The sequence below is a fragment of the Arthrobotrys flagrans genome, assembly GCF_004000055.1.
Source record: "Arthrobotrys flagrans strain CBS H-5679 chromosome Unknown unitig_3, whole genome shotgun sequence".
Lineage (NCBI taxonomy): Eukaryota > Fungi > Ascomycota > Orbiliomycetes > Orbiliales > Orbiliaceae > Arthrobotrys > Arthrobotrys flagrans.
Genome location: NW_027137547.1, coordinates 2,883,413 through 2,903,885, shown reverse-complemented (window position 1 = coordinate 2,903,885; position 20,473 = coordinate 2,883,413). Strand labels below are relative to the sequence as shown.

Below are 20,473 nucleotides of genomic sequence, written 5' to 3'. Positions count from 1 at the left end.
GTATCTAGCGATGATAATGATATCGGTGGAATTCACATCGAAGATGCTACTTAGCTTTGTCTATCAATAGCCTCTTCATCTCGTTATCATCCCCAGCCGTCGCTAGCGGTGTCCGGCCATGTATATCCTTAGCCTCAACGTCAGCATTTCTATCCAGTAGAAGTCTCACTACTTCCTCACGCCTCCATTGTATCGCCAACGCCAAAGGTGTCCGATCCTTGGCCTCCAAATCAGCTCCTTTGTCCAGTAACAGTTTCACTATTCTATCATGGCCCTTCGTTGCAGCCCATAATGGTGGTGTCTGGTTAAAGTCATCCTTAAACTCCAAATCAGCGCCTTTATCTATCGACAATTCTATCACCTTCTCCTTCTCCCACCGCACCGCCCATGATAATGGCGTCCGTCCATTTTCGTCCTTAGCATATAGATCAGCACCCTTTTCTAACAACAGTCTTATCATTCCATCATGACCCTTCATTGTAGCCCATAATAATGGTGTTTGGCCATCGTAGTCCTCGACTTCTAGGTAAGCGCCTTTGTCCGGTAGTGGTCTTATCATTCGCCCACCAAACGGCCCACGATAATGGAGTCCGGTCATCGTTGTCTTGAGCTTCCACATTGGCGTTTTTGTCCAGTAGCAGCTTTATTATTTTCTCATGCCCCCACCATACGGCCCACAGAAGGGGTGTTCGACCGGGTCCGTCTTTAGATTTCACGTTAGCACCTCTATCGAGTAGTGACTTTACTACTTTCGTAATCTCGGTGATTATATATTCACGGTGGGTTCGTAAGAGCTTCTTTTCCGATTGTGTGATTTGATTGTCTAGATATTTCTTCACATCTTCATCGTGAGCATGGGCCTCAAACGTCGTGCGGCCCTTAAACCTATCCGCAATCTGCGGGATGAACCCGAAAGTTGCGAATACATTCGTGCCGTATTTATCATGAAGGTGAAACAACTCCGAGATGAGCTTCGCCCGACCATTAAATTCTGGGTATTCATCAAGTGCGACGACGATGATGATGACGATGATGATGACTCTTGAATAGGCACTGATCACAGATCTAAGAGCGTTTATGATATCTTCTTGTGAAGGCCGGGTTCTGTTCCCAAGGTGCTTGGGATATAACTCTTTGACAATCTCTGGAACTAAGGCCTGGTTCTGTGATGATTGTTCTAGCAGGCTCGACAGCAAGTCGTCGAATTTTTGCTCGTGGTTTCGTTTGAAACTGCAATAAATGTATGCGCTTCCGATTACTGACGAGTTGCTCGAAAATCGGGTAATCAAATCGTCGATGACAATTGCCGTAAGAACCGTCTTTCCGGCACCAGGGATACCTGGACAGAAGGGTACCTGTTTACTGGTGAGCCGGTTCTGATATTCGGCGGATTCGAAAAGCCATCGACCGGTTCCTGATTGGTGACGTCTAAAAATGTCACCTTATTGAGGCCCGTAGTCGATTTGTGCGAGCCAATTCAAGATTTCGAGGTCCTCTTTTCTTTTTAGCATAAACCTGACTGCCCCGATATCATCATGGACTATTTTACTACGCCTGTATATTAGAAATTCGCTGTTGGCTAGATTGTAGCCTCCTCTAGCTAGCCCCGGTGCCTAGACGTCTAGCGCGAGGCCGGCTACTTGATAAGAAGACCATATAGCTAACCTTGGCTCAGTATCTCTCTTATCGGCTCTTCTCTATCGACTTCGCTCGGTTGCACATATTCCAATAACTCCTTCGCACGCTCCGGCTACCATTGCAGCGTATTCTTGCCAATCATCATTCTTTCGTGCATCTGCATAGTCGCAGATTCCTCTGATTACGATATAAGGAAAGCTCATTAGCCTGCCGCCTCCATTTCGACGCATAAGACTTTCCCCCAAGGCTTTCGTTGATGTTATTTACGGAATTCGGCGTCTTTGATGACTCGGTTGCCGGAGGCGATTAGGCCGTAGTGGACTTTCACGTCCCCCGGTTTTCTTGGAGTGGTGGTAGCGTATGTAGCGTCGGTGCTCATATGGTTGGTTGAGGTCAATAGGGCTAGAGAGCCTTTTAGATACCCAATCCAACTGTGATTCGGCACCAAGTTTAGCCATCCTACTGTTGTATCACTCGCCTCGATACTCAGACTGTGATCGATAGTATTATCCGAAGACTCGAACAAAGGATCCGTAAGGGCCTCAGACCACCCAAACTTTGCCGCCAGCATCGGCCATTCCTTCTTCACCTTACTCAAATACCCCGGTATCTTAACCCCATGCATATCACGTTCCGTCTCCAACCTCGAAACCTCGTCCTCAAAACCCTCGGAGGCCGTCGTATAGCCCTTGTCCTTTCAAACCCCCACCCACTCCCGCCTTCCCGAAACCCCATTGAATAACTTGAATCCCCACTACTGCATCCCCCAATCGAATCTTTGGCGGAATACCACCGCCGATACCTACCACGAGACCTATTTTTATGGATGGGAAGGTATTTAACATTTGTGCTGCTACTATTGCTGCTTCGTTTGTGCCGACTGTGTCTTTTGGAAGACAGGCCATGACGATGTTATGCGAGCCTATGGAGCCGAGGCTGTAAGTGTTTTCGTCGTTGGCGGTCCGGGTGGATATAGCCTAGCATTGCTTTGGCGGCGGTTTGTTCTTTGGGGAGGGCACAGATCCATCCTAGTGTGTATTCTTGGTGGGATTTGGGTTGTATGGTCATATGGTCTTTGGGCGCGAATATCGCGGATATACAGCGGTTTGTTAGACGGTTGTACGTTATGGCGGTTGTCCTTAACTTTCTTGGATGGTTTAACGATTGGATGGCTTAAAGGCCCCACAGCTTTTAGAGGCTAGATCTAGAAGGGATTGTACTCCGTAGGAGATGGACTAATTAGGGCGATGCGCGATGCTGTGGTGTGATACAACTATGCATATATGCGGGGTTGAGGAATGTCGTCTATTGAACCAAATGCTGACGACAGCTGCACCTTGGTGGTGAGTTGCATTGTTGCAATTGGTCTAGTACGCGACTGGGCTTAAGGCCGGCTGTACGTTGATTGTTTTGATATAGAATTTAATGTATTGCCAAAGATAACCCCCTCGGTAAGAATTATGATATCAGAATGTCAAAGGATTCGGCCTGGCGGACTGTGAACAATCTGATGAATGATATTTTGCAGTGGATGACTCCGTTTTCTCATTCTGTAGGCAGTGCATAATTTCACATTCGCCACACGGCACTCGAGATCTTATGAGGCCAACTGAGGTTCAATTTAATCGATCCACAAGACGTAGGGATATTAAACGTCGGTGGTGCAATTTTGGAAATCAACAGAACCGATCCAATGCGGGTCGTGTGCCAAAGTAGCGTGCGGACGATCTAACTGTGCATGCGGAGATAGTTTACCAAGCTCTGGCCCACCAGTTTATACTTTAAGTTTTGAGACAACCATTCGCAACCGGCAGCGCTGGTTGGCAGCCAGCATGCGACCGGCTATTTTTATTTTTGATTGCATTCCGAAGATCCATCAATTGACTTTTGAATTCAAAACTTGATACGGATCCATGCAGCTGGTCGTTGGAGGTAATATTGTGCACTCACATACGTGTAACTGCCATGCAACCCCTTGCTTCGAGTTCGGTTACAAGCTTTCTGAAGAATTACTTCCAGCTTCTTGCCGAATTCGTGAAACGGATTACGAAACAGCGCAGGTAACCGTGACCGCGAACCGGCCGTTTTTGAGACCGAGACCAACATTGTCCACACGGCTGTGGCACCCCGATTGACGAGACAAGAAACCAACATTGCCAACTCGTGTGCGCGTGGTTAATCTCCACATGGCAAAAGGTATGTGCAGTGTATTTGAGTCAACATCACAACTTCCACCAACTGACAATGAACGAAGGAAGTCTCAGAATTCCTTCGGCAATTGGCTTAGTTATAAATGTTTCAATATTACTGTGTAGTATATTCGGAAGCCGAAGAAATAATACACCCCTTCAAAACTAGGAAGTATCGGAAGAATAAAATTTTAAAAGAGGGAAATCTGGAAATTAACGGATTCGATTGCGGAATTTAATAATTTCTAATCGATCGGGACCCCGCACATCTAGAAGAGCTAGCTTGAGTAGTGAAGTGCTAGTGATGCAATATTATAAGTTTGATATAGGTAGATGTTATCCAGGCTCTGTTCCCCAGCCTCCTCTAGCTTTGAAAGCTCCATTTATAGCCCTTATCAAAACATCTTGTCGGCTATTTTTTCCAGAAAGGTGATTTTGCAGAGGTGCGGAATGTTAAATGCGGGCGGCTTCGATACGAGTTCTTTTTTAATAAATATCCTCGGTATGTCTGTTGAAGCGTGCATTGTTGTCAATTGCAACAGAGAGCTCGAAGCTGATATCTTCTAACAATTATCAAAACAATCAGTCAATTCATGGAAGCATGGTCATGTAGGTTTCGAATCCGGAAACCAGGGCGAGGAAATTTTTGTCAGCCACAAAGCTGATACAAACGAGGCCAAGAAAATTACGTATGCTTTCCAGTGTAAAGTCCGTTTTTGCTAAAACCTGCTGCAGTCTGGATACCAGGATCGATATATCGGAAGATGGGTATTATTGATTTTTTGCTTTCCCATAGTAAATAATTCCTGTTCCCAATGGCCCACAAAAAAAGGTTCGGGACTAAGAGTTTTAGTTCTTCAAGGCGAAATGTCGAAACGCTCATTTTACAAGAGAAGTAGCGTCTACGGAGATTAGAACGCCGTCTGGGCTAGCGGGAGATTGCGTATTTTGTGTGTGGGAAAACCCGCCGGGTAGACCGATAAGTTCGTTATTCGCTCGACGAACGAGATCCGGCTCCTGCAATGCATGGGATGAATGTACTATGTATGGGATGTCCTGTGCAGGATGTAAGTATGTCCCGCCTGAACGAAAACGTGATGCGGCCGATACAAATCGAACGATCGATCGATCCTGAAGCTGAGGCATTAGCGAGCTCGAGGGAACGAGTTGTTTTGATTTGGCGGTCGTGTCGGTGGGCAACAGGATTGGATTGTCGGCTGGTAAATGCGCCATCCCTGCGCAACGGAGTTGGAGTTGCCCAGTTGGACCGTCAGCTTTAATTTCGGGTGCATTAGCGTGTTTTGGAGGCTGGGCGATTGCGACCCGCTGGCCTGACAACCAGCCCTATTTTGCTGATTCAGACTTTCGGGCTTTGCCTGTTTGCTGCTAGCGCCCACGCCCGGAATTGCAATTTCGCGATGGCTTCCTTTTTTTCTCTCCATCATCTTTTATACTAACTGTGCTGCTGCCAAGGGTGCCTGGTTCCTGGTGCCTGTGTGTCTTTCTTTTCATCTGGTTCTGCGTCGCGGGCAACAGGAGAAACCTGGCATGGGGCAAGGCAAGTCAGATACTTCTTCTCTTATCTGTATTACCTTCTTATATTGTTGTTGCTAGTTACCCGTTGAGTATTATTATTTTGATGTCAGCGAGTTCCTGTAAATGAATGAATGGGCGAATGAATGAATGAATAATCACAATAATAATAGTTAATCGTTGTGGCTTCTCCTTATTCTTCTATTTCATATTCATATTCTTATCCCTATTCTTCTTGTTTATATTGAAGAAGAACAAGGAGAGAAGGAGAAGGAGAAGGAGAAGGAGAACTATTCAGCAGCATTATCATCAGCATCTTTATCAGTCAATCGATCGATCAATCGGTTAATCAGGTTCTTCGGCAGGAAAGAAAAGAAAAACAGTTTCATTGTTCTTGTTCGACTAAACAAGAGCCCTTCCCACCTTCCTGAACCCCCATCCTATCCTAACCGCCTGGACATTACATCGGTGTATCTGCCTGTGCCTGTCAAGAAAAATAAAAACAGGCACTTTAGTACGGCCGGTATTTATTCACCGGGTCCCCATCAAAACTTCATTTAACGGAAATTATTTCGATAAAATCTGGTTATCGGTCAGTTAATCAATCAATCCGTAGCCGAGAGGACCAAGTCGGGAGGTGGGATATTTCTCCTTCGCAAAACAACAAAGATAGGTGAAGCTTCGACTGAGATGAACGGCCAGCTACCCCAGAGCTAGGAGGTGTCTACCTTATACTCGTAGTTCGCAGCAACTCTCAACGCGTTTCATCCTCTCACCTTCTTCAGCAACATTTGTCAACCAACCCTCCATCGCCATCACGACTTTCCATCTACGACGACACGCTAACCACCACCGTCGCCAACCCCTCGACTCCCCAAAATTGCGTCAGCTGGTTGGTTTCATTCAGGGTGCCGGTGAACGCCCTGGATTAGTGGGTTGATATGCCCTTCAAAGAATTCACCCCGAGCGGCTCGCCTCCAAGGGAGCCTCCATCCCAACAACGAGCGGCATTTAGGCAGCGACCGTCTCTCCCGGCAACTCTTCCAGAAGCTATTGGGAAACCGTCGTTGGAATGGTCGTCAGGAAGAGGTGGGTTGGCACGGCGTGGATCGGCCGTTGAATCTTCAACCCGGATCTCAACACCCGCCGTTCCTGGTTCCGGCCGACCTTCAAACAATGCTCAACTCGGTCCACCACCATCGTCCGTCCGACCTCTCCTTCGAGCACAGTCTTCTGCAAGTAGTCGATTCCTGACACCGCCTAATCGTCCGGAGTTACGTTCTCGACGCTCTGGTTCTCGTCCTGGTTCATCGGCCGGTCTTGCTCCATCGTCGCAACAACAGATGGGAAAGGACTGGACGGACGAAGTAAAATTACCGGACTATGGCATTCCTAAAAAAGTGGTTTCTGGCAAAGAGTTAGCCGACAACTATGTGCTTTTGGAGACTCTTGGGAGTATGTTTTCTTCTATTATTTCCCGTGGCGATTCGATGAACAGTTGAATACTAATACGGCTGTCTAACTATAGGGGGGGCTTTTGGAACTGTGTACTCCGCCTTGGATAAAATTAATTGCAGAATGGTCGCTATCAAAGTGGTAAGTGTTGGTAAAAGTTGGAGAAGAGGCGAGGGCTCCGAGACGAAGATCTCAAGTTCTTTTTAAGCCGGATCCCAACATCCCGTATACACGGGAAATCCCGAAGGAGCCGAACAAGAGAAAAACTAACCTTAAACTTCCATGTAGTTTAATGTCGAAAGCCCAGAAGATGACGTTGGCGACCTCCAGAACGAGATTGGAATTCTTTCATCTCTCAAACACCCTAATGTCACTGAGCATTATGTCTCGTTCTTCAAGAACCATTTCTTGTGGATTGTCATGGAGCTCGTTGATTACGGCTCATGCGCGGAACTAGTGAGGAGACGACTCCAAATCTGAAGCCATTGCTTCTTAATGCTAACACCGTAACACAATAGGTTAATCGCTCGCATTCGAAGCATCGGTCGTACAGCGATGAGAGCACCTGCAAGATCATCCTGCGGGAAACACTCAAGGCTCTTGTGTACATCCATGAGAATCACTTGATCCATCGAGATCTTAAGGCTGCAAATATTTTGCTTAGCTCGAACGGCAATGTTAAACTGGCGGACTTTGGCGTTTCCGCTCGGGTCGAAGAGCATATGCCTTCCAAGAATACTTTTGTTGGAACGCCGCTGTGGATGGCACCGGAAATCATTAACACCCGACTAAGCAAAGAAAAGGGATATACGAGCAAAATCGATATCTGGAGCTTGGGTATCACCGCCTACGAACTTGCAACTAGCAAACCCCCTCACGCCACGCTTAATACCGCCGAAGCCTTGGGGATAATTGGCAAGGGGCACGAGCCTAGGTTGCCTCCAGATTTTTCGAAACCGTTCCAAAATTTTGTTGCGAGATGTTTGAAAGCCGACCCGACTTTGAGGCCCCACGCCCATGAGCTCTTGGATGATCCCTTCTTCGATGACTCTCCGGATAAGTCAGAGTTGGTCGAACTCATCAAGAAGTATCCTCGGCCACCATTAAAGACTAAAGATAGCGAGCGTGAAACTTTTCCCGAAATGAACTCTTTGGCTTCGACAGATCCTGGATGGGACTGGAATTGGGGTACTATTCGATCCAGTACAAATTTTATTGACCCCGTGCCTTTCAAACCGTGGCATAAACTGGGGAAGGGGATTATACCCGACGAAACAACTGCCGACGGTGATGTCGAATCTGGGAAGGGAGCCGTTTCTGGTCAACAATCGCGGGCGCATCGCAGGGCTACATCGACAACCGAGGTTCCGGCTGCTGGAAGGAAATCTATGGATGCTCGCACCCCAGTATCTAGGCCATCGACAGCTACCAACCAGCCGGCTAGCCGCCCTTCCACTGGAGTTAAGGACAATGTTCGAGATCGGGAGACTACCATTAAGGCTGGTAGTTTTGGGCGTCAACTTGCCTCAGCTGAGGTTAATGCTAGGGTTGCGGGTCATAGAGCGGGTCGAGGCCAGGATGTCAAGAGCAAGCTGGGGAGCGAACGATCCCGCCATGCTGAGATTGGGGAGCTTGCTGGCTCGCAGTCTCAAGACTCGCCGGCAGATAGGCCAAGAGCATTTGTCCGCAGGGGTTCTCGAGTTCAAGAAACCAAAGAAAGAATTGCTCGACGTGAATCGCTTGGTCCTGAACTCCCCACCGCCCGCCCACTGCCTTCGTCGCGGCCAACTTCATCGAGAGCGAATACTTCTTACGATGTCCGAGACCAACAAAAGTTCCCTGTTCTTGAAAGGCCTCAACGTGAGGATTATTTGGGTCCTGAGATCACCACTGTCAAACCCCACCCTCCCTCATCATCCAGGCCCTCATCATCTTCGCACGCAGAACGATTGGCTCGTTCGAGTAACGGTTCTATGTCTAGACATACTCTCGAACGCCAAGCCTCAAAAACACTTGATAATGATCCGTTCCAATCAGGGTTTAAGACAGCGGCCCCACACGATTCCAAGGGACAGTTAGGACGAAATGCTTTTGACTTTGTTGTCAAGGCTACTATCGAGGAACTGTATTACAACTTGCAGCCGGGCAAGAAGCGAGATGTGATCAGAAATCTTGGTAGAGCTTGGGCTGAACTTGATGCGGTTAGCCCCGAGCTTGAATTAACGGTTATCCGACGCCTTTGTAGAGGAATCATGGAGTATCCAGAGCTTAAGTCTGTCTTGCTCAGTGATGCCCGTGAGCCTGATGCTCGTTCACCCCAAGACTTTGAAGACTTTTCCGAAACGCCGATGTCAGACGCGTTCAGGCGATCTGGTTCCAAGTCATCACAGGAATCTCTTGCGAGAGCTAGACGCTTGGCCTTACTTAACAAGCTTGATGCCGAACCTTTGTTTGCGACAACTAAGAATGAGCAGATGAGGAATCAGCATTGGCATAAGGCCTACCGATCCAGCTCGGCTTTGCATGTCCCGCAAGAGCCCACCATCGAAGAATCCAACCCGTCGACTCCTACTCCGCAAGTCGTACCATATGAAGTCCAAGCTATTGAAGCAAAGTTGCGTATCCTCCAAGAGAACATGCGAATGCCGTCGCAGAGTGCACCGTCAGATTATGACGACCTCTCTCCTCTTGATCCCACCCAGAAAATCATGTTCGATAATCTCGACAGGCTTAGACAGGAGTCGAAACCGCAACTTGTTGCTCTACGCCATGCAGAGTCAAAGGAAGCCGATGAGGACAAAGCTCGCGGTGCTGTTCCTAACTCGATGGGACGGCAACATCTTCGGGGAATCAGCAGAGAGACGACGCCGGTGGCCGATGATGAAATCCGCGGTATCCTCCGCTCTGATAAAGAGAAGGCCTCGCGCAAACACGACCCCAAGCGACCAAGTTTCTCCTATGACGGCGCAGGTTATGATTCCGAGAGCGACGGTCCTGAGGTCGCTGTTCGATCCGCTGCCATTGACATGACTCCATCTACACCGAAAATTCAGCGCAAGAGGAAGTCTGTTGTCCGCATCAATCCAAATGAAGAGATCGTTGAAATTAAGCCACTACCCCTCAAATCCGGTGCTCCTTCCCCCGTCAAACTTTTCTCCCCGCGCACTCGTCTTCGCCAGGCCCTCCAATCCGACGATGAAACATCGCCAGTTCAGCTACCTAAGGCCGATGCTCCAGACACTCCCGCTGCTCTTCCTGAAGGCTCTAGAACGCCACTCATGCAGAAGAAGATTACTCAACTCAGATCACCGGAGGAAATCATCGAAGCGAACGCTGCAAAACAGCCACGTAGCCCTGTTCAGTCTGAAAACGTCAGGGTTGAATCGTCGAAGAACCGCCTGGCGGCCTTTGCTAGAAAGGTCGAGTACTCCAGTCCTCTTCCGGATACTGCTGCCTATGTTCGTCCTCTGGGACGTCGTGCCACTCGTGCAAGCCTCCCAAGCTCCAAGGCTAGCATGCCCAGCTCTCGTCCACGAGCCAAGTCCACTGCTACCGACCCAGCGGCTCAGCTTCCTTCCAAGACGCCAGGACGCAAGCGTTCTCAATCGAACTTGGCTGAAAACAAGCCTCTAATTCCTCGCTCCTCTCAATTGGATAGCCCCTGCTCATCCGAAGAACAGGAGGAAGTGCAACCAAAGTCGACTACTCCGGCCCCGCCCCGCTCTTCCCGTCCCACTCCAACCGAGTCATTCGGTCCCGAACTTCTCCCCGCCAGGCGCCTTGACCGACCAATCATGCGCCCCATTAGCCAGCCAGCAGCCCGACCATCATCCGCTCGTCTTGGTCGCCCATTCACTGCCCATGCCTCCGCCCCCGTCCTTGGTGCCAACGGGGCCACCAGAGAGCCATACCGTTCTTCCAGATCTAATGCCGAGAGACCCGAATATCAATGGCAACGTCGAGGCGACATGAAGAAACTTGATGATTATCTCAATGGCAAATTCGGTGGTAACCAAGGATCCGGCGAATCGGCTCATCGCCAACAACCCACTAAAGCTATCTTTGAGAATCTTTAGAGAAGGTGGAGCCGTGGCTTGATGAGCCGGCACTATTCGGTTGCACCTGAGTCGTAGGCCGCCCACTTTTTTTCAATATTTCACTTTAATTGTTCAATCAAAAACAAAACCCTTGGCTAACGCCCAGCAAGGAGATGGGCAAATAATGATTGAATTCTTGGGGGTTGTTTTACGATAATGGCATCGTTTGCATTGCCCTCAACCTCTCTTCCACCATCTCTACTTCAAGTCCCGATCACATCTTATTTCCTACTCCCTCCGGTCTGTGATACCCTAATTAAGACCTCCCCTTACCCGAACAAGGACATGTATTCTAGGAAATTCCCTTTTTATGTTACGATCTCGTCTTTTAGAGATCCTGGACCCCTGCCCCAACACGACGATGGATGATTTAGGATCAATCACGAAAACTTGTGTCCTTTACAGCTTGAATCCCCTTAGCGTGTCTGCTTTTTTTGAAAGAAAAGCGTCCTTTCCTTGCACAGCGGTCTTTTGCATTTTCCTTAACTGTTTGTTTTCTCTTTGTTTTTGTTTTTGCACAAACGAGCGAGAACGTGACTCCCATGCATGTGGTTCTCTATTTCCTTATGTCATTGCATCACTGATACGATACCCGCATTCTCTTGCTCTCCGAGCTGTTTTTTATTTTCCTTGCGAGTACCCTGGCTGCTACTATCCGCTGCTACTGCTTTCCGAGCGAGCGTCTTGCGTCTTTTTAGCGAGTTTTGCTTTGTGTCTTTTCCCGTTAGCGTTATTCAACTTCTGTTCTTTTCGATGATGAAGCGGAATGGATTGAGCGAGCGAAGAATGGCCTTTTTTCACTTTTCATTGGAGGCTTTTACTTTGTTATGAATATGATAACTTATTCATAGAATGTGTACTTGTACATATAGAGGAGATTGATGGGAGGGGGAAAGAAGAAGGGAAAAAGCTTGACTTTATTCGTCTTCCTTTTTTTTCTTGTTATTCTTGTTTACAAGATGGACTTTGATGGCCCGAAGGGCTTGAAGGGCCTTTACCGAAGCGTTCGGTTTCACCTTGATAGGGCTTTTTACAGTTGACTTGTTTTTTTCTGCTTTTTCCATTCTAATAATTAATCTCTCTCATATATTCACCCGCATTCTTGGTTTCTTCTCGTTTTAATTCTGCTTCCTTCTTTCGTTGATATACATATTACTTTTTTAGCTTCTACCGATACATGGTAGACTTCTTATTACCCTTGAAGGGGTTAGTGTAATAGATAATGATAATGGATAATGATAATACTTTACATAGTGTACCTACCGAATATGAGGGGTTGAAGGGGTTGTTTGTTTATTTAGGTTCTACGGAAGAAGTTTATGCATAAATATACATACCATGCCTGCATGGATTCGGTGAGGGATACCCTGGTAGACATGATACGACCCTGTGGGGTTGTTAAACCTGGACCTTGTGGATGTTTGAGGTTGCGAAAGGGTTTTTGGGGGTGGTTGGGGTTTACTATATTTTGTCCTAGGGAACTATCGGATAGTATCTACGGAGTAGGGCACAAATCAAGCTGAGGAGTCTGGGATAAGACAAAGAGTCGGGAGGAGTTCTTTAGATGAGATTGGCGAGTTTTACAAGGGAGGGCATGTTATTCTGGGAAGTTTTGTGTCTTTGTTATTCTTTTCGGAGCCGAAGGATCGGATGGACTCCGTAAAAGATGCAGTTTTGTTTAGAAATCCTGTCGGAAAATTAACAGGGTAGGTCGTACCTCCGTAGCTACGCAGCACAGTGTTTTTTTTAGACACCTGCTTTCTGTTGTGCTTACTACGTATAGTAGGGAAGTAAATAAATAAACAAGAATCCTACTTGTCCGCCTGAGATCGAAGCTAGATTTTGTTGGTACTCTGAATTTGAATTTGAATTGAAATACTGTCGAGTACTATCCAGTTGCCTGAAATCGAGGCGAACTGTCGAGTGGATAGTGGGATATCGATATCAAGATCAATGGGTTATGGCGAGCATATGCCAAGCATCATGCATGGGTATGGGAGCTACTTCCTCGGTTAGGACGGTACGAAAATCGCTAGTGCTCGTGCTATATGATAGTAATAGAATAAAATAGTTTTTATGATAGAAGCTGTGTTATTGAGTATTTTTTACTAATTTTAGTTTTATGGTGGGATGGTGGGATTTGGGGAAGGTTGGAGGATTTTTTGGAGGAGGTACTGCGGTGTTTTGTTGCGATTGTTGTATTTTGGAGGACATCCGACTTGCAGCCACTAGACAGCCTGTGTTGGCGACCTGTCTTAATTGTTTCGAAAGCTGTTTAGGGCGGCGGGTCTGACCAATAGCTAATAGTATTTCTTAAGTTCTTGTTGAGCAGGTATAATTGTCATATTCTGTATGGTATATATAGTCTAGATGATGGCGACGATAATAATATGTAAACCAAAGAGAAAATCATAGATTTCTGCACCCCCCGTACCCCGTTCCATTTAAAGGGCTTGTTAAGATCGTTACCAAAATTCGTGGATAGTGAAGCCTAGAACTCCGTTCCTACCGAGGGATAAAGCCGGTCGTAAGCACGTAAACCCTCGAAAACCCCCCAAGTATCTTCCGTTCAACGTCCAAAATACATTATGATTTAGGTTATCGTAGCCACACCCGATAGTGTCACCGACTCCAATTGGTGAAGCCCCTGCTGGTAGCTCTTTCCCATTGTTGTCTCCAATTGCCCATTCAGGCGCGTATACACGGCCATCGTCACCATGGAATCCATAAGTCGCGATATTTTTATGGCCCCAGCCGGGCAATTCAGAGGTTGGCGCTCCTTCTCCAACTAAGCCGACAATCACGACCGCCCTACAGGAATAGAGGTCAGTGCGATCAAGTTTGGGTCAAGTATCGCCATAAGGGAGATGGTATCTCACAGTTTCTCGGCTTTTGCTTTTAGTATAGTTGCTTCGTAGTAGAAGCTTTCGGCGTAAGGGGAGATCGGGTGGTTAGTGACGGCAGCATAGCAAGTTCGGCTGGGATTGGGGCAAAGGCTACGGTCGCAAATGTCCGATTCATTTTCTATATGAGTATCTTGATAGTCCTTAGCTAGTTCAACGATATTATCGACTTCCAAAAATCTCATTGGTGGCTGAGAGCGTTCGGCATCCCATTTGGTAATCGGAGGAAATTTATCTCTCCACTCTGCCGTTCGGGCCAGATCGTCGACGTCAAAGTTTGTAAAACATTCTTGCATCATTTCCTTCTGGTGACAGGCATATGCCCAATCGAATGCGTCCCAACCTTCTGAGTCTTTCTTCAGGGGATCAATTCCAGCTTCAGAAAGCTTCTTGTATTCCCATTGAATATTGCCTGGTGTAGGTATGCATTTTCCGTATCAGTTGGCAAGAGTATACAATAGAGTTTGGTCCAGGTTTCCCATGAAGTGTTTAGATCATAGTCGGAACATTTCCGAGAAGCCATCCAAAGTTTGAAAAATGTATCTGCGACCGATTCCCCGGAGGAGTCGGTTGCGCGGAAGTTGGCGCCACACTCAATCAGGTAGAGAGCGAAATCGAGGTTTCTCTTAGTGAACGACTTTTGCAAGGCTGTTCTGCCCTTCGATGGCTCTCGCTCCTCCAAGAACTTGCTTATCTCGGCTGCTGTCAACTCTCCAAGAATTAGTTTTGCTATTTTGATACCGGAACATCTATCGGTTGCGGCAAAATGTAATATCGTTTCGTCGTTAATGTCTTTTTGAGTAAGGTATGAATGATCATCTCCTCGTTCTTTCGAATAGGCTGCCATCAGTACGTCTGCGATTCCCCAACGCTCATACCATACAGCAGAAATGAATGCCGTCCATCCATTTTTAGCCCTTGGTTTTATATCAGCTCCATGCTCTATCAGAAGGTTCACCAACTCAAGAGATTTGGCTTCATCAAGAACATATGATGCTAATGCAATCAGTACCGTCTGGCCATTAACATCTTCATCATTGATATCAACCTTATATTTCTCCTCAAGCAGAAGCTCAACGCCTTCCTTATTTAACGAAAATGCTGCATCTAACAGAGGAGTTCTGCTGTCGGAGTCTTGAGCATTAGGATTTGCCCCAGCTTCGAGAAGCTTCCGAGCAATTGACATTTTAGTTAAAGACGGGATATTAAGGTTCCAGAGAGAATGCAAGGCAGTTCGTTGTTTCCCTTTGCTGGATGCTGTGCAGATTGTGGGGTCCTTTTCCATTGCCAGGTCAAATAAGCTTTCGTCGCCGATCCGGATGATGGAGTGTACTGGATAGATTCCGTTTAAGAGGGGATCGTTGAGATCAGCTCCATGGTTGATTAGATGCTTTAAGGTCTGGATCAGGTTTTTGGCCGACTCGCTGTCGCCATTGACGGTGTTTTAGCCGTTGATCTCCTTAGCAGAAAGGCAGCGCGTAAAGGGAGTGAACCCCTCCTTATCCTTGATATTGATGTCGATATCTTTTTGTAAAACGAGCTTGACTGTTTCAGGGAAATATAATATATCTAAGTAATTGAGAGCAGTTCGTCCGGAAAGAGAGAGTTTCCCAAATTCAACGACTGTCTCACTAATGAGAAACTCCATAAAAACTTCTAAACCTTCCAATCCGGCTATATGAATTAGCTCCGTACCGAGCGCCAGTTAGCACATATACGCTGCGGAACAATCTAATCCGTAATCTTGATGATATTTTTGTATAAACTATGGCCTGAAAACTTCAGGGTCGCTGAATTTTCGCAAAATGCTGTTGAACTCTGTCCATTCTTTGCCATTACGTTCCTCACGAGACCAGAGTTTCCCAACTTGTTTCATATGATAAACCCACTGGTGTATCTCGCATCGCTCCGGCCCTTTGCTAATCAAACTTTGATTTTCTGCCTAACTGGGGACCCCATTGTTGTCGACGCTCTCGTCCTGGGTAATCTCTAAGTCTTTTGTAGTTGAACTCGAAAAAGACGTTTTTAAGTACAGGGTATTGGAAGCGTTAGTTTGAGTTCGCCTGATTCAGTGTCGTGGGAAAGCAAAGAAGCTACAGATTTGATACCATAGTCTCTCTGGGCGGATTTTGCAGACTCATTTTCAAAAAAATCGCGGACGGATTTGTGAATAAGGCCGATGGTCCGTTTCTTATTGGCGAACTTGAAAAAGTCACGACCTGCGCCTTTGAGATGGTATATAGTATCAGATTTCCCCCAGGATACGTGTTTTTGCGATTTAATAGGGGTCTGGTTTCTAGTAGGCCACTAGGTTGAACCTCATTTGTGACCAAGGTTTCATTGCCCCCATAGCTTACAGCGGCATCTCCGATGTCTTCCTCTTCAGAGACGCTACCGTTGGTGCTTCTACTGTCGTAATCATCGATGCCGTCCTCCTTCTCGGTTTCGGCTTGGTCCTTGAGATATATCTGCTTGAACTCTTCAGCTATCTCAACGGTTCCCATATCTGTAGGACTCCAAACGATTCTTTTTAGTGCGAGAGTGACAAGTTTTCTCTCTGCACCTGTAAGAGCTTCTAGTTGTCGGGAATATAATTCATTCATTCCGCTAGGAAGATTTTTCAATCGTTCCGTTAGAGATAATGGGGAAGGCTGCCCGATGTTTGCAATTGCCATTGCACTATACGTGAACATTCCGTCAGATTCTTTTTGGATGCTCTCTGCGATATTCCTAATCTTTGCGTCGAGTTTCCTTTGGCGAGGATCCATTTTGTCCAGTCTAGATACCTCGGGTAGCCAGCGCTTCATTACTGTCTAAAGTGGATCATTTAGATAGGTTTTCATGTCCTCAGAATTTGTTTCTTTTGTGACAGTCAATATGGTAAAGTCGTCGTGCGTCACGCAGTATAAAGGGTCCCGCATCTCTGGATCTGGATCGTTACTTGCTGCAACTTCTAGCTTGATTCAGCCTTGATCATCATCATCCTTCACAAACTTCTGTTCAAGGCCCATATCTTCGCGGCTCGAGATCAAGATTTTGAAGGATGCGTTACAAGGCTCGAGAAACCCGGGACGTGAGTTGCGTAGCATCATCTCCTCTTCTGAAGAAGAACAAAACAGGGTATTTTTCAGGTGTTCCTTTATTAGTTCCAACTTGGTTCGATGACGCGTCTGTATTATTGGCAGACCCATGTTGCAGTCTTTTGATCACCGATGCCATCATAACGGATTTGCCGAACCCTGCTCGTCCTTTGATGTATAACAGGTTGGGCGAGAATGTTTCCGTTGCATTTTCAGATGCCACTAGATTAACCGTTCTGTCATGGGGCCCACTAGTCATCAAGTCGTCTTCTTTTTTTAAACGAGACTTTGCAGTTATACGCTCCCAGGACTGATAGTGTTTGTGTTTGAGCAATCACCGGCTATGCTGGAAGGGCTGCAAGGTGGCTCTCAATTGTCGAGAGTGCGTGTCCGTAGGTTTAAAGGTCTTTCTATAGCGTTTGAATTTTTCGCGGACTTGTATCTCTGTTAATATCCCTTTCGTGACACCCACTAAGTCTTCTAGGTTGGTTGCGATATCTGCCTCAAATCTTGAGTCAGCGAGCTGAACAATCATACTCTTTTGCATATTTGGTGTCGCTGATGATGATTACCTTTCAGGCAGGAAATAACAACTCGATGATGTCTGCCTTATCCTTCTTCATTTCTGGTAGCACCAATCTTAGCTCTGAGTTCATATATCTTCGATAACCAGTCTCACCCAGTAGTGATTCCATGACCCTCTCCTGAAACGCAAGATCTGTATCCTCTCCGAGAGCCTTGTATCGTGTTATCACATCTTGATAGGTCTCATTGACCTTTGAATCGAAAATATCTTTGAAAAATCGTTCTATAGCGAGAGAGAAAAAATGATTTGTAAGCTAGACCTGTATATTATGGGTCTTAACCAAGCCCCTTCTAAGCTCACTAACGCTATAGCTAGCTAATTTGATACTTGTAGCACCTACTGATTTTCTTATCTCTCAGTTTCTTATTCGCCAACCAGAAAAAGTCAAGAACCGTGGATAGTAGTTCCTGAACAGATTCTATGATTTTAGAGTTGGCTTTTTCGTTTTGGTAGCGATTCTCATAGAATCTGCAATTCAAAACTATGGTCACGATGCTAGTACAGGCTTTAGAAATCTGACCGCAGTTCTCTATATCATTAACCCCGAGCTGTAGGCTATTCATTTAGTACGATCCGAGGTATTTTAAACTATAATGATGAGTATAGTCATAATGAAATTCACACCGATCAAGAGACTGATAGCGCTCCATGCAATGCTTACACTTTCGGGAGCGTATTGCGGTAGTGGATCACAAACGTTTTTCACAACAACAAGGACTTCCAGAAGTTTTCCGATGAACCTTGAGGAAGTGCTCCTGCTATACTAACGATTGGCCGTGAATTTGAGGTTTTCACATTCAGATATAGTTTCCTCAATCTGATTGTTGTTCTTGAGGAAGCGTTCGATATTTTCCTCGCTTGGACGTGGAGCTGCTTGTGGAATCTTTGTTTTAAACGAACTTTGGCTTCGCTCCAACATGCACTTTCGCCGGGCCGAGTAAGGGGTTTTTCATTTTGAGGTGTTCCGGTTCCGTTCAATACGAGAGTTTTGACCGAGCTTTCGACGACTGAAACTTCTAGAGTCGATTTCGAGAAGGTCATTTTAGCTACCTACCCGATTAGAAACTTAATACAATAATGAACCAAGGTAAATTTTGTTCTATGATCATGAAATCTATCATGTAACGGGAAAGGCCCTACTTTATCTAACTCCTTAAGTCTTTAAGTCGAGACCAAGTATTAAGAAGTAGCTAAGTAGCTAACTAACGGGACCAAACTGAACCCCGCTTTCAATCAGCCCCACTTTATCCTGTTCAGTCTTGGCGTGGATCCTTCCAAACTATCCCTCAAATATCTTAAGCTAGCCGTTACATTAGTAAAGAAATTCTAGGATAATATATATAATGAGAATAAATATGATCTAAAGATGAAAATTTACCCGACCAAAAGCACATTAGGTTTAGTGAAAGAGACGCGAATAATTGTGTCTAAAGTATTCTGTTAAATAGAGACGATAGAGCGCCTATAATTTAAATAAAGCCTGTGACATCAAGTAAACATGAAGGGTACAATGTATACAATAATATAAGCGCACGTGCTCACATAAACCTATGCCTGAATATGTTTCGCAAAACTGGCTAGCTGCAACCTTCGGATCGGTTTGTGTTGTGCTGTGTTGTATTTTTTTGCCCTGTGTAACACAGCCTTGGTTTAACGATGGGTAAGGACGTCGCCGCTAGTGCGGGTGCGGGGGAGCTCTGAGCTACCTTCGATTAGTGTAGCGCGGCCCAAAGTTCCTGGAAGTTTCATGAGCCCTGAAATATAGCTAGAAAATTTCTTTATTCTGCGCGTTCGAAGAAATATTCGAAGTGTAAGCCTAAGAAGTGCATCCGATCGAGGTATACTGGTATCCAGTTAGACCTGGCCTGCACATGCCACGTATGTACCTGTAAATATCATGGCATATATTAGTTCCCGCCTAGTCTCGCGGTTTTCTTTTCGAGTTGACTAGTAGCTTGCTAGGTTCGGTTATTGCACCCATGTATGTTTGTAGAGGGTCTCCGGCCGGAGTTCTAAACCCAGCTCCTGAGTCCTGACGAGGCTACACATGGCGAATTTCGGATATCACGGCTGCCAATTCGCAGTTGGCCTTCCATGCAGGAGTTGTGAATCTTGGCATATCTTTTTGGTGGCAATTCTTCAGCCGCTCCGACAGGGTTCGAAATATTGAAGCCTCGCCTAAGCGGCTCTAAAGCAGGGAACCGGAGAGGGTACATATATCTAACTAGGGCTCGCAATAATTAATTTGATTTTAAACCTTAAGTGTTGGTGATTCTTGAGCTTTGGATCTCTGTAATCCGATAGAAGTACATATTCAGCTTATAGTTGATATTGTGGATACCCTCGCGGGTGTTCGTCCACGTCTGTGGTGTTCGAATTCAGGACCGCGACTATGATGGTTGGCTGAGGAGATTACCGAATGCTGTATCAAGTTGTACAAACTGTGAATTATGTAATTCGTGAACCTTGAAATTGCCTCCACATCAGATAGACATGGTTGTCTTCTGATCATGACCAACTTGTATTTCCGCCATCTCGGTACTCATCAATCTTCATTGGCCGAAAACGTGCTATGGCGTTCACTTCCAAGGCCTACATCGTGAAGAAATAATTGTCGGCTCGCAGAGCCAAGAATCCCATGGTCAGTTCAAAGTTTCAGCTAGTTGTCACACAATTCCTACCATCTTGCCCGCAATCTGTTCAGGTTGGGACATGTTGGTGTCGATATTGTTTTAAGCCTCATTTTGAGTTGCCGCCCAAACCGGTTTCCGGCCCTGCTTTGCAAATCCGAGCAGCCCAAGGCTGATAAAGAACATATGAAAATGCGTGTGTGTAAAAGAGAGTCGTTGGAAGGCAACCCCGCCCACGAGGTCTATAAATCGGCTGTGTGTCGCATCAAAATTCCAAAATTGTTCTTAAACTAGGCGACCCATCGCAAGGTATCGTTGTTCTGGCGTGTAGTGCCCATATCCCCTTGAGTTTAATCCTCAAT

The 20,473-nt window shown here is 46.2% G+C and overlaps 4 protein-coding genes across 4 annotated transcripts; 1 reads left to right on the top strand and 3 right to left on the bottom strand.

Annotated features, from left to right (window-relative positions):
* Positions 1–46: 46 nt before the first annotated feature.
* On the bottom strand, positions 47–2,543 carry DFL_002216 (uncharacterized protein; the record flags this gene model as incomplete). The annotated part of the gene is made up of 4 exons (XM_067630970.1): positions 47–610; positions 672–1,414; positions 1,906–2,332; positions 2,445–2,543. 4 exons carry the CDS (start codon positions 2,541–2,543, stop codon positions 47–49), a joined length of 1,833 nt encoding a protein of 610 aa, XP_067493561.1.
* Positions 2,544–6,301: 3,758 nt separating this feature from the next.
* On the top strand, positions 6,302–10,891 carry DFL_002215 (uncharacterized protein; the record flags this gene model as incomplete). Its single annotated transcript, XM_067630969.1, has 4 exons — positions 6,302–6,815; positions 6,889–6,956; positions 7,104–7,271; positions 7,334–10,891. 4 exons carry the CDS (start codon positions 6,302–6,304, stop codon positions 10,889–10,891), a joined length of 4,308 nt encoding a protein of 1,435 aa, XP_067493560.1.
* A 2,486-nt stretch (positions 10,892–13,377) lies between these two features.
* DFL_002214 (uncharacterized protein) lies at positions 13,378–15,001 on the bottom strand (the record flags this gene model as incomplete). The annotated part of the gene is made up of 3 exons (XM_067630968.1): positions 13,378–13,723; positions 13,792–14,227; positions 14,272–15,001. The coding sequence occupies 3 exons, from the start codon at positions 14,999–15,001 to the stop codon at positions 13,378–13,380; spliced, it is 1,512 nt and encodes a 503-aa protein (XP_067493559.1).
* Positions 15,002–15,840: 839 nt separating this feature from the next.
* DFL_002213 (uncharacterized protein) lies at positions 15,841–16,583 on the bottom strand (the record flags this gene model as incomplete). The annotated part of the gene is made up of 2 exons (XM_067630967.1): positions 15,841–16,122; positions 16,173–16,583. 2 exons carry the CDS (start codon positions 16,581–16,583, stop codon positions 15,841–15,843), a joined length of 693 nt encoding a protein of 230 aa, XP_067493558.1.
* Between the last annotated feature and the right edge of the window lie 3,890 nt (positions 16,584–20,473).